At 44.2% G+C, this 13,222-nt stretch overlaps 1 protein-coding gene across 1 annotated transcript; it reads right to left on the bottom strand.

Annotated features, from left to right (window-relative positions):
- Nucleotides 1–9,038: 9,038 nt before the first annotated feature.
- On the bottom strand, nt 9,039–9,958 carry LOC134612356 (putative methyltransferase DDB_G0268948). Its single transcript, XM_063456692.1, has one exon. It carries the CDS (start codon nt 9,868–9,870, stop codon nt 9,058–9,060), a length of 813 nt encoding a protein of 270 aa, XP_063312762.1. The 5' UTR covers nt 9,871–9,958; the 3' UTR covers nt 9,039–9,057.
- Between the last annotated feature and the right edge of the window lie 3,264 nt (nt 9,959–13,222).

Here is a 13,222-nt window from a genome sequence, read left to right as displayed (position 1 = left end):
CCTCCTCCTGTATGTAACTGTTATTTACAATGTCTTATTCACTTGCCAATTACCAAATATTTACCTACAGTTATTCATGGTCCATGTTCCTCTTCGCTCTGACCTTTCTCCTAGCCTTGTGCGGAATTTCAGATTTCAAAATCTCGTCCATGTACATCAACACATCTTTAGCTTTCCCTCTTGTATTGATGTCTATGGACAAGATGTTATGGAGCATTTTTTTTGAAATCCAGGCCAGGGGGCAGCTTGTCCCAAGGAGAAGGGATGTAGTGTGAAGAGAAATGTGTTTGCCAATGTGAAAATCTGCTGTATTACCTGTCGGTCAATGTAGCAAACTTCCATGGAAAACTTCCAGTCAGCAGAAGAAAAAGGACTACACCAAAAGCCCACACATCCATCCTGGGATCTGCAGCGAACGGGTCCATGGAGGTTTCATATAGTTCAGGAGACATGTAAGACATTGTTCCTGTCTGGTGCCTGATTGATTTGCCCTTGGCACAAGTTAATCCAAAGTCTGTAATTTTGGCTCAAGAGCATTCACTATCAAACACCAGGATATTTTCTGGTTTAATATACCGGAGGACAAGTCCCTTAGTCTTCATGAACTCGATTGCACTGGATATCTGCACTCCACCTCTTCACTACAGCTTCTGAAAGACCGATTTGAAATATTAAATGCATTTTGAAATGTTTAGATTTCTGCATACGGTAGCTATAGTTAGTCTGCTTAATTTCAGTTATTTGTTAATATGCTTACATTAACCGGAATCAGCGACAGTAGATCCCCAATCGGTGAGGGCTCCTGAGCAGACATAAAGTTCTTGGATTTCAAAAGCCAGGCCATAACTCCCAATGATATTGTCATGTAAGAAGGACAGACTGAACTCCATGAGGAAGCTACTTTGGGACAGCCTGCTTTTTATCAAAGCCTTTACTTGAGCTGCAATTCAAACAGAAAATGACTCTAATGAACATGTAACATTTAAATTACAGGTATCGGAGGAAGCAAGTCAGTATTTGTATAATAAATCTGTCTATTTTTGGAAATTGAAAGTTGTCATTTGAAGAATTGGAGAACAAAAGGAAGTTTCTGACAGGCAGTTAAAGAGAATTTGATTTGACAATATGCAGATTAAAGAGCAGTTTAACCAAATGCACTATAGGAAACTAAGCAAAATGGCCAAATACCAATAATGTGGGGTAGAGAACACAAACAGGAGAGGAAAGATGAGTTTAAGAGAGAGAACTGATGTTTTGGTTTTGAGCATTACATTCCACAATTCTAGTAATTGACTATTTTTTTATTTTTTTTATTTTAGAATTGGTTGAAATCCTTCCTTTTGATGCTTATGAATGCTTACATTTACAATAAAAGAACCCAGGGACATCTGCAATCATGAGAATTCTTAGTAAAATGTAATAACTGACATGTTTTCTTGTCTCACCATTAATACAGAGCCAAATGACCCACTGCCAAGCTTTCTGATGACCGTAAATAACTCCGACAGGTCAGCCTTGTGCAAGGTCTGGGAAAACATATCAACCAGACCTTCCAGGAGCAGCTCCACGTTGGATCCACTGGCTGCCGTGACTAGAACCTGTAATAAAAATAGCATGTTTTACAGCCCATTAGTGAACAAAATTCAAATCTTGGATATTCAAGCCGCATGTCCCCCAAAATGCACTAACTTTAAGGATATTGAATCTAAGGGTCTTGCAGTGAAATGCAATAGTCTTTAAAAGTTTTAAAATATACAGACAATCTTTGTATTTTTACCTTTTTTTACTGACAGTATATCCAAACATACTGACTAAAAGTAATTGGATTGAGATTAATTAAGCTTCACCTATAACAACCATCAGCACTCCAGCTCCTACATCTCCCATAATTCTGGCAGGGGGGTGAAGGTTGACTACCCTGACCTAGAACATATTACTCCCTGAGGGATGTTGCCTGGAATAGTAAAAAAAAATATAACTCATAAAAATTGGAAAATGTTTACCTTTTTAATTATTTTAAATAGCGAAGATATAGATTTTCTGTAAATCAGTTGGATTTGATCTCTATTCGAGTCTTCAACAGGTTTTGCTGTAAATATTCTAGAGATACTGAATCTCTGGGATTACAGAGTAACAGGGTAGAAGGTGTGCGAACCTGATTTATAGGGGGGAAGCACAATGTGGACAATGGGTGGCCATTTACACGTGTGGCATTAGGTCGGGCTCCCTGACTGACCAGGTATGGGTGTGTCTATTGATATGTAAATTACCTTGTATTCTTATTACTTCGTCCTAGCTGAGAGAACCTGAGACGTGAACAATATGAATGGAACAGTTTTTGTGTAGAAACCAAATTGAAGACTAAAGTTATAGTTCATTATCCGATATCTATCTTGTATTAAATCCTTATCTTCACATTAATATATTACTCTTTGTATCAGGTTCTAACATTATCTTAAAATAAAGTTAACCAAGGATAGTCAATAGAACATGATACATTGACAATCCTTGAACTGTCCATTTTATACACATACACATACCACAATCTCTTTAGTAGTGATGTACCGAACTGTCCGCCGGCGAACAGTTCCTGGCGAACTTAGCGTGTTTGCGTTGCCGCGGCGGGCGGACACATGCGCAGTTCGATCCGCCCCCTATTCGTCATCATTGGGCAAACTTTGACCCTGTGCCTCTCGGTCAGCAGACACATTCCAGCCAATCAGCAGCACTCCCTCCCTTCCACACCCTCCAACCTCCCTCCCAGCATCCATTTTCGATTCATTCTGAAGCTGCATGCTTAGTGAGAGGAGGGAAAGTTTAGCTGCTGCTGATTAGATAGGGAAATTGATAGCTAGGCTAGGGTATTCAGTGTCCACTACAATCCTGAAGGACTCATCTGATCTCTGCTGTAAGGACAGCACCCCAAAAAGCCCTTTTTAGGGCTATAACATCAGGCTGCTTTTTTTTTTTTTTTTTTTTCCTGTGTAATGTAATTGCAGGTGCCTGCCTGCCAGCTTCTGTGTGAGGTTCACATTGGATACTGTGCCCACTTGGCCAGTGCCACCACTCATATCTGTTTTAACAATTGGTTAAGCTTTAGATTTAAAATAAATAATTTGTTTTCACTGTAATAGAAGAGCAGTTGCCTGCCTGCCAGCTTCTGTGTCAGGTTGGATGCCTTGCCCATTTGCACACAGTGCCACCACTCATATCTGTTTTAACAATAGCTTAAGCTTTAGATTTTAAAGAAATCATTTTTTTTTCACTGTAATAGAAGATCAGTTAGTTGTCTGCAAGCGTCTGGGTGTCAGGCCTACTTCAGCGTGTGCTCTGCAGACCTGTGCCAGCGTGCTTTGACAGTTGCCAATCATATCTGGTGTCTCTTTAGCGTGCTTTTACAAAGAAAAAAGGTTTCCAGTGTAAGCTAATAGCAGCCAGTCAGTGTCCTTCAAGCGGCTCTGTCAGGCCTTCCTTCAGCGTTTGCCCTGCACAACCCTGCCAGCGTACTTTGACAGTTGCCACTCATATCTGGTGTCTCTATAGCGTGCTTTTACAACCAAAATTTTGTTTCCACTGTAATAGAAGAGCAGTTGCCTGCCTGCCAGCTTCTGTGTGAGGTTCACATTGGATACTGTGCCTACTTGGCCAGTGCCACCACTCATATCTGTTTTTACAATAGCTTAAGCTTTAGATTTAAAAGAAATAATTTTTTTTCACTGTAATAGAAGAGCAGTTAGTTGTCTGCAAGCGTCTGGGTGTCAGGCCTACTTCAGCGTGTGCTCTGTAGACCTGTTCCAGCGTGCTTTGACAGTTGCCAATCATATTTGGTGTCTCTTTAGCGTGCTTTTACAAAGAAAAAAGGTTTCTAGTGTAAGCTAATAGCAGCCAGTCAGTGTCCTTCAAGCGGCTCTGTCAGTCCTTCCTTCAGCGTGTGCTCTCCAGAACTGTTCCAGTGCACATTGCCAATCATATCTGGTGTCTCTATAGCGTGCTTTTAAAACCAAAATTTGTTTTTCACTGTTATAGATTGAATAGCAGTTACTTGTCTTCAAGCGGGTGTGTCAGGCCTACAGTGTGTGCTCTGCAGAACTGTTACAGTTCACATTGCCAATCATATCTGGTCTCACAGTAGCTTGCACGCATAGTACCACTAATCACAAAAAAAATGACAGGCAGAGGCAGGCCACCCCGCAGGGGCCGTCGTGGTCGTGGTGCTGTGATTCCCTTTTGCCCTAGAATAATGCCCAGTTTTCAGAAGCCACGTACCCTGAACTTGAAAAGTTCTGAGGACATAGTTGACTGGCTAACACAGGACACCCAATCTTGTACAGCCTCCGCTCGGAACCTTGATGCACCATCCTCCTCCAGCTTAGCTTCAGGCACCTCTCAAGATACCACTCACCCGCCTGCCGCCACCACCAAAACTAGCACCACAGCCGCTTTACTTGGTATGTCAGAGGAGTTATTCACACACCCGTTTGAAGAAATGAGTGATGCGCAACCATTATTGCTAGAGGATGTAGATAACAGGGATATGTCTCAGGCAGGCAGCATTAAACACATGGAGGTACGGTGTGATGATGATGATAATTGTACCCGCTGCTGCTTCCTTTTCTGAGTTGTCAGATACAAGCGAAGCGGTTGATGATGACGATGCGTCCATGGATATCACGTGGGTGCCCGCTCGGCAAGAAGAAGAACAGGGCGAAAGTTCAGATGGGGAGACAGAGAGGAGGAGGAGACGAGCTGGAAGCAGGGGGGGGGGGGTCGTCGCAAGGAGCTAGTGGCACAGTCAGACAGCATGCATCGGCACCCGGGGTCAGCCCGACAGCACGCCAATCAACGCATGCTGTGTCCACCACCAGAATGCCGTCATTGCAGAGCTCAGCAGTGTGGCATTTTTTTTGTGTGTCTGCCTCTGACAACAGCGATGCCATTTGCAACCTGTGCCAAAGGAAACTGAGTCGTGGTAGGTCCAACTGCTTTGCGTAGGCACATGATCTCACATCACAAACGCCTATGGGATCAACACATGAGTACAAGCAACACGCCTACTCTAAGCCGCCATCCTCCTCCTGGTCCAGCATCTTCAGCCACGTCAACCACTGCTGTCCTTCTTGCCCCCTCTCAACCATCCGCCACTCCGTCTCCCGCCTTGAGCAGTTCCCGCTCATCTGCCCACAGTCATGTGTCTGTCAAGGACATGTTTGAGCGTAAGAAGCCAATGTCACCAAGTCACCCCCTTGCCCAGCGTCTGACAGCTGGCTTGTCCGAACTATTAGCCCGCCAGCTTTTACCATACCATCTGGTTGAGTCTGAGGCGTTCAAAAAGTTTGTAGCTATTGGGACACCGCAGTGGAAGGTACCCGGCCGGAATTTCTTTTCACAAAAGGCAATCCCCAACTTGTACTCGATTGTGCAAAAGGAAGTCATGGCATGTCTGGCACACAGTGTTGGGGCAAGGGTCCATCTGACCACTGATACCTGGTCTGCAAAGCATGGTCAGGGCAGGTATATCACCTACACTGCGCATTGGGTAAACCTGCTGACGGCTGACAAGCAAGGAATGCGTGGCATTGCAGAGGAGTTGGTGACACCGCCACGAATTGCAGGCAGTCCTGCTGCCACCTCCTCTACTCCTCCTACTCCATCCTCTTCCATAACCTCCTCGGCTGAGTCCTCTTGTGCCGCTGCTTCTTGCTCCACATCAACGGCACCCCCCCAGCTCCCCAGGTACTATTCCACATCCCGGATACGGCAGTGTCACGCCGTCTTGGGTTTGACTTGCTTGAAAGCAGAGAGTCACACCGGACAAGCACTCCTGTCCGCCCTGAACGCACAGGTGGAAAAGTGGCTGACTCCGCAGCAACTGGATATCGGCAAAGTGGTGTGTGACAACGGAAAAAATTTGATAGCGGCATTGAAGTTGGGCAAGTTGACACATGTGCCGTGCATGGCACATGTGTGTAATCTGATCGTACAACGCTTTGTGCATAAGTACACAGGCTTACAGGACATCCTGAAGCAGGCCAGGAAGGTGTGTGGCCATTTCAGGCATTCCTACACGGCCATGGCTCACTTTGCCGATATCCAGCGGCGAAACAACATGCCAGTGAGGCGCTTGATTTGCGACAGCCCTACACGTTGGAATTCAACACTCCTAATGTTCGACCGCCTGCTCCAACAAGAAAAAGCTGTTAATGAATATTTGTATGCCCGGGGTGCTAGGACAGCCTCTGGGGAGCTGGGAATTTTTTTGCCACGTTACTGGACGCTCATGCGCAATGCCTGTAGGCTCATGCGTCCTTTTGAGGAGGTGACAAACCTAGTCAGTCGCAACGAAGGCACCATCAGCGACATCATACCATTTGTTTTCTTCCTGGAGCGTGCCCTGCGAAGAGTGCTGGATCAGGCTGTAGATGAGCGTGAAGAGGAAGAGGAAGAGGAAGAGTTGTGGTCACCATCACCACCAGAAACAGCCTTATCAGCATCGCTTGCTGGACCTGCGGCAACGCTGGAAGAGGATTGTGAGGAAGAGGAGTCAGAGGAGGATTGTAGCTTTGAGGAGGAGGAGGAGCAAGACCAAACACAACAGGCATCCCAGGGTGCTCGTTGTCACCTATCTGGTACCCGTGGTGTTGTACGTGGCTGGGGGGATGAACATACCTTCAATGACATCAGTGAGGAGGAGGAACGGGAAATGAGTAGCTCGGCATCCAACCTTGTGCAAATGGGATCTTTCATGCTGTCCTGCCTGTTGAGGGACCCTCGTATAAAAAGGCTGAAGGAGAACGACCTGTACTGGGTGTCCACGCTACTAGACCCCCGGTATAAGCAGAAAGTGGCGGAAATGTTACCGAATTACAAGTCGGAAAGGATGCAGCATTTGCAAAATAAATTAAAAAGTATGCTTTACACAGCGTATAAGGGTGAAGTCACAGAACAACGGGAATCTAACAGGGGGAGAGGTGGAAGTCATCATCCTCCTCCTCCCACGACCACGCCGGCAAGGACAGGACGCTTTAAAGACGTGTTGTTGATGGAGGACATGCGGACCTTTTTTAAGTCCTATGCATCGCCACAGCCCTTCGGGATCCACCCTCAGAGAGCGACTCGCCTTAACTGCAGATATCGACACTCTGAGGAGCAATGAACCCCTTGACTACTGGGTGTGCAGGCTTGACCTGTGGCCTGAGCTATCCCAATTTGCGATAGAACTTCTGGCCTGCCCTGCTTCAAGTGTCCTGTCAGAAAGGACCTTCAGTGCAGCAGGAGGTATTGTCACTGAGAAGAGAAGTCGCCTAGGTCAAAGTCTAGATTACCTCACCTTTATTAAGATGAATGAGGGATGGATCCCGAAGGGACTGACACTGGGCGATACATTGGCTTAAAAAAGGCCTGAGGAGATGAGCTGCCTTGGGCTAAAAATGGTCCACACGTTGCTGTATTTTAGCTCTGAATGACGTTTGACTTGCGTGACTTATCAGCCACCAACTAGGGTTCAAGCTGCCATGTTTTAGGGCACTTTCTGCCTGTGAAACAAACATAAATTTTTCTGCCCGCTGCTACAGAAGCGGCTGCAACAATACCACATTTTTCAGGCATGTGTACATGCCTTATTTTTAGGCCCACTGGTGCAGCACTGTGGCTTCAAAAACCAAACCAAAAAAAAATCCTCCAAGATGGCACCAATATACCAGTGGTCTAAGCATCTTCCCACCTTGGCCTAAAAAGGGGAGGGGATTCAACAATTAAAAATCTCTGCCATTTACACGTCCACTGATAGGAGACGCGGAAGGTATTAAACTGATATGAACAATACTCCACTCCTATCAGTAGGTCCGTCCCATTGTGATTTATGCCCCCCACCCACCGCGCAGGGATGGGGGCCGGGGGGGAGGAAAGTAGGCCCCCCCATTGTGATTTATGGCCCCCACCCACCGCGCAGGGGTTGGGGAGGACAGTAGCTCCCCCCAGTGTGTATCATGGGCTTTGAGGACAGGTGTCAATCCATTCCTGCCAAGTGACCCTATGTAGGGGTAACAGTCCCTATTCTGCTCTGTGTCAGTGTGTATCATGGTCTCTGTGGACGGTGAACAGTCTCTATTCTGCTCTGTGTCAGTGTGTATCAGGGCAGGGCTTTGAGGACAGGTGTCAATGTTAGGTGATTTCTGCTCTTTATGGATTAAAACCAGACTCTGCATCAACTATGTAATTTTCCATGGGAGTTTTGCCATGGATCCCCCTCCGGCATGCCACAGTCCAGGTGTTAGTCCCCTTGAAACAACTTTTCCATCACTTTTGTGGCCAGAAAGAGTCCCTGTTGGTTTTAAAATTCGCCTGCCCATTGAAGTCAATGGCGGTTCGCGCGGTTCGCCGGTTAGCGAACATTTGCGGAAGTTCGCGTTCGCTGTCGCGAACTAGAAAATTTCGGGTTCGCGACAACACTACTCTTTAGTGACAATTTCCTGTTTGTGAACATTCATTAGGATAAATATCTACTTATAAAAATGTGCAAAGAGTGAACATAATTTATAATTCAGACTTCCTAATTTATTTTCTTCCTATATTTTATTTATATGGTGGGATAAAACAGCTTCCAGTCCCTTTTTTTTTTTTTTTTTCTCTCCAAACAAAGGTCAATATTTTCTTTATTTAAAGATTACATGAACGTATTGTAATGTATTACATATATTTTATTGTAAGTTTTATGACATTAAACATACCTTTTTATATATGCGGTAAACATGAGAGCTTTTACAAAAGCAACAGGGATGTTACCGATGGTTGGTGTCCATAAATGAATTTTTTGAATGTGGCAGTTGAGACAAAAAACAAATATATATGGAGAGTTGGAAATCTTCCTGCTTACGTGTCCTCATTCCTGGCTCTTCCATCGTGTGATGGAATATTATCATGTGGCAGAAAATAATGGTATTTATCTGTTAAATGTTCTTTGTTCTGCTGTTGAGCTTTAAATATGTTACAAATTTTGAATACAAGAGGAAAGTGACACATGCTACACTATCTCTTCCCCAGTCCATTATTTCTCCAGACTCATGATGATTTGCAGGCTAGGACACAATAGTGTTTGATATGGACCTTAATGAGGGCTGACTCAGACCCATCTCCTATAATGTCACAAAACCTCTGTTCAAGATGCATCAGGAATCTGATGGCTTCATTTTTATCATGTTTCAGGAATTCTTGATACATGTATATAGACTGAAAAAATCCTATTTCTTCAACAGACATTTCAAATACAACGGGGATGTCCGTAACCCACTTCTTGTCTTTTAATGGTATAGCATTGAACACCTCTTCATACTGGTGATGCATAATATTGTTGTTTTCGTACTTGAATTCTGATATTTTGTCTAAACACTGCTTCATAACAACATTTAGCGCTGCATCATTATTGCCATCTTGTAATTTAAAAATTGGAACAAAAGCATGAACTGCCAGACAGCCGTTGGGCTTTAAAACTCGAACTGCTTCATGCACAAATTTTTCCACATTGAACCAATGAGCAGCAAGTCCTGCATTTACAAGGTCCACAGATGCATCATCTAGGGGTAAGTTCTCAGCAGCAGCCACCTGGAAAGTTACATTTTCCAAGGAACAGAATTGTTTGGCTTCCTCAAGCTGAGATTCACTGATGTCTACACCGATAACCTTTTTGAACCTTTTTGCTAGAGGCATTGTATATCTCCCAGTACCGCAGCCAACATCGACTGCTGTATCATACGGTTTACTTTTCTTCTCCTTCAAATATGAGAAAATCAGATTCATGACGTCACTGGACACAGGAACCATATACTGCTGGTACACGGATGAGAAGGCCTTGCTTTTAAATAAATGATCAGTCATCCTTAATTCTGGATATTCCTCTTGATGTCTTAAAATCTGTGTGATCTTGGTGGAGGAGTAATTTCCACAAAGCAAGTCTGCTGCTTTATATGTGCAAAATAATATAAGTGGTACAATGATAACACTGCTAAGAACGTGAAGATGCTACACTGTTCAAGCTGTACTATGTCATAACTAATACGACAGGAGTGTGTATAGCATTGCATCTGATGATCAGGCAGTCATTAAATGTCCACATGGTGTATAGCATAACTGGTGAGGGTCACTGAAGGCAGCATGAAGCCCTTATCGCATAACATTAATACGGCTTGCTTAAGGTGAATTAAGGGTGATAATAAGCTTTCCAACTAAAAACAAAACCAAACTGAATGGCTCCACTGGGTTTCTTTGGGAAAGTCCCTCTGCTCCCCGTTGGCAGGTTGTCAGGTGTGCAAGGTTTGCCGGTCGTGTTGTTCCTGTGCCTCCGATCCGTGTGGGGCAGTAGTTGCGTCCAGCTATTGGGGTGGCTCCGGTGTGTGCCACGCTGCCAGCCCCGGGCTCTGTATGAGCCAACCATCTGTGCCCTCGGTTCCGGTTCCATTGAAGGCCGGCAACGGATTTCCCGGTAAGTGTAGTCAGTCCAGGCATTGGGCTGCGGTTGGAGGGATGACCTCTAGGGCTCAGGACCCAGGAAGGCCTTCGTGGAGACCAGGCCTAAGTTCACGGTGCGGAGGTGAGACAGTAGGGATTCACCGCTTAATCCCCAGGTGAGTATGAAATGCTTTCTGTTGCTGGGGCTGCCTGTGAGTGATGGGTGATTGGCAGAGTCACGCCCGGTGTGGGCCTCAAGACCGCCAGGCAGGGCCCCTGATGTTGTGCATACCCCGCAGGGGGGGGGGGGGGGGTGTTGCGGAGAGTCAGTTCCCACCAGTGGGGACCGGGATAACCCCCCCGGTCTAAGGGGGGGGAAGAACGGGGCCCGTTAGAGGTGTCACAGGGTTTTGGCGGGATAGTCAGGCTTGTCGGCAGGGCAGCGGCCGTCTGCCCCGCGTCTCACCCAAGTAGGCCGCAGGCTCCGAAGTTTTGCACCGCAAGGCCCCAAAACTCCCGATCTCGGAGTCTGCAGTGGCGTCCACCATCTCCTGTGCACACTAATGGATCTCTGCTCACATTTTCCTGTGGTGGGACCATGATTTCTGCTGATTTTAGTGTGGATTCATCAGGAGCCTCAGTAGCATGCGACCGGTCAGCATGGCGGTCGGACCCCGCCCCCTCCAGTCCCTTTTTTATGGGTGAGGTTCTGTGCAGTTTTTATACCCTATAGTTCCCGGTGAATATGTGGGAAATCCATTATGAAAGTGTAGAATCATACACTCCCAGATAGGAAGAATATATTTGATACTTTTATATAATTATACACAGCCAATTTTTACCTATTTTTTTTTTATATAACCTGCAATAGTCCGTATGAAACTTAAATACTGCAGGATTGTTGGTCAAATCATTTGTCTCGAAGATAATCACCAAGATACAAAAAAGGTTTCAGGCCCAATTGGTGTTGCCACCCCTTGGGTCCTCTACCTTTAAGAGTGCAGCGCTGTGTTTGGTGAAGGATTACAGTAAGTTACCTGTGGTTCAAAGACAGGTACCCTTTGCGTTCTCCAATATAGTGAATATACAAAAGAAAACAAGAATATATACAAATGATTGTGCAGTATATTAAACACTGTGGTTGGAAATTGAGTGAGTTCACAATTATGTCTACGCTCACATTTTTTAGAGCCTTTTCAAGTGAATTAGGCTCTAAACTTGTGCACGTCTGTGTCTTTAAAGGTAGATCACACGACCCCTCTCTCCAAGTTGGATGGTGTATTCTCCTCTCCACTCGGTATATGATTGACACTGTCAATTTGTGGGGTGACACTGCCCCTTCCCTGGAATCACTGGTACTGGATACAGTTGGTAGTAAAAAATAGATGAATTTATTACAATGTATAAATAATCAATATAAAATACTTTCTAGAAAATAAAAAACAGATAAGAACAAATATATTATGAGTATTAGTGGTTTCCAATAAAAATGTTAAGTCCACTTTAAAAGCTAAAATGCGTTTCGCCGGTAAAACGGCTTCCTCAGTCAGCTTGTAAAAGACTTCTTGATGCTCTGTACTTTTAAATCTGTAAAATCCCGCCTAAAATGCGTCCTTCCAATCGGAATGGTCCTTCCGATCACCTGACGTGGCTAAACAGCCGTCGCGTCACTTCCGGTTTTTCGGCACTACAGGATCCAGAGTGCTTTGCGCCCAGCGCGTCACTTCCGGTTTTCGTCCGGTCGTTTATGGGGATTGTAGTCCGAAAGTGGCGATTTGCCAAGTCCATATTTGGAGCCTATTTGGCTCAATTGCAATAATAAAACGAAAATAAAAGAAAGAAGTGTACAGTTAAATGTTCTTATGTATGCTCTTTATATATAACACAGAAAAAATGCTTTACTAGCCTTTTTTAGCATTTCCATTGAAGTTATTCCGTTTTCAATATATAATCTTATCTTAAAAACACAATAAACCCTTTTTATGTGAACCTTTTTAAAAGACATACAGGTTCCTTTAAATTTAGTGGGAAAAAAGTGACTTGTGCTTAGGATGTGCTTTTTATACATAGAGCCTATTTTCTGCAAAAAACATTTTTCCAAATACACATTTAATTATTTATTTCCTAGTTAGTGTGGATTTTTCCTTAGGTGAGTGTATCTGTTGCCTCCCTTATTTAAAAGGTGGTATCACATCTATACAAAAAACATGCAAAGAAAATAAAATACATAAAATGCTTTTAACACCAGTGGAAGGCGAACGTTGGTGATTAAAAAGTATACATGGTTTTTTCATAAAAAATGGCATAGCTCAAAATCTGCGTTAAGACCTGCAGGGGCTAAAGTGTTGAGGTTAAAAATCCATTTTGTTTCTATTTTGCCTAATTTCCTAATCTCATCTTCCCCTCGCCAGTTGAGTGTGATTTTTGGGATTGCCATAAATTCCAGACATTGGGGGTCTCTATTGTGTACTGAATTAAAATGCTCTGAAACACTGTTTGTCATAACCTTTTTTTATGTTTCTAATGTGTTCATTTACACGAGTTTGTAAAGGGCGTTTTGTCCTGCCCACATACAATAAATTGCACGAGCATTTTAAAACGTATATTACTCTTTTTGAAAAGCATGTGATCATCTGGCGTATCTTATACTTATTTTCTCCTTTTGAGTCATGGAATTCTGTAATATGTCTCTTTACACTTTTCGTGCTTCTACATGCTAAACACTGTCCACAGCCAAAAAAACCTTCTTTCTGGAAGAAGGGGGTAGGTGTATTTTCTCTAA

The sequence above is a fragment of the Pelobates fuscus genome, chromosome 5 (assembly GCF_036172605.1).
Source record: "Pelobates fuscus isolate aPelFus1 chromosome 5, aPelFus1.pri, whole genome shotgun sequence".
Classification (NCBI taxonomy): Eukaryota; Metazoa; Chordata; class Amphibia; order Anura; family Pelobatidae; genus Pelobates; species Pelobates fuscus.
This window is presented reverse-complemented; position numbering and strand designations above follow the sequence as displayed.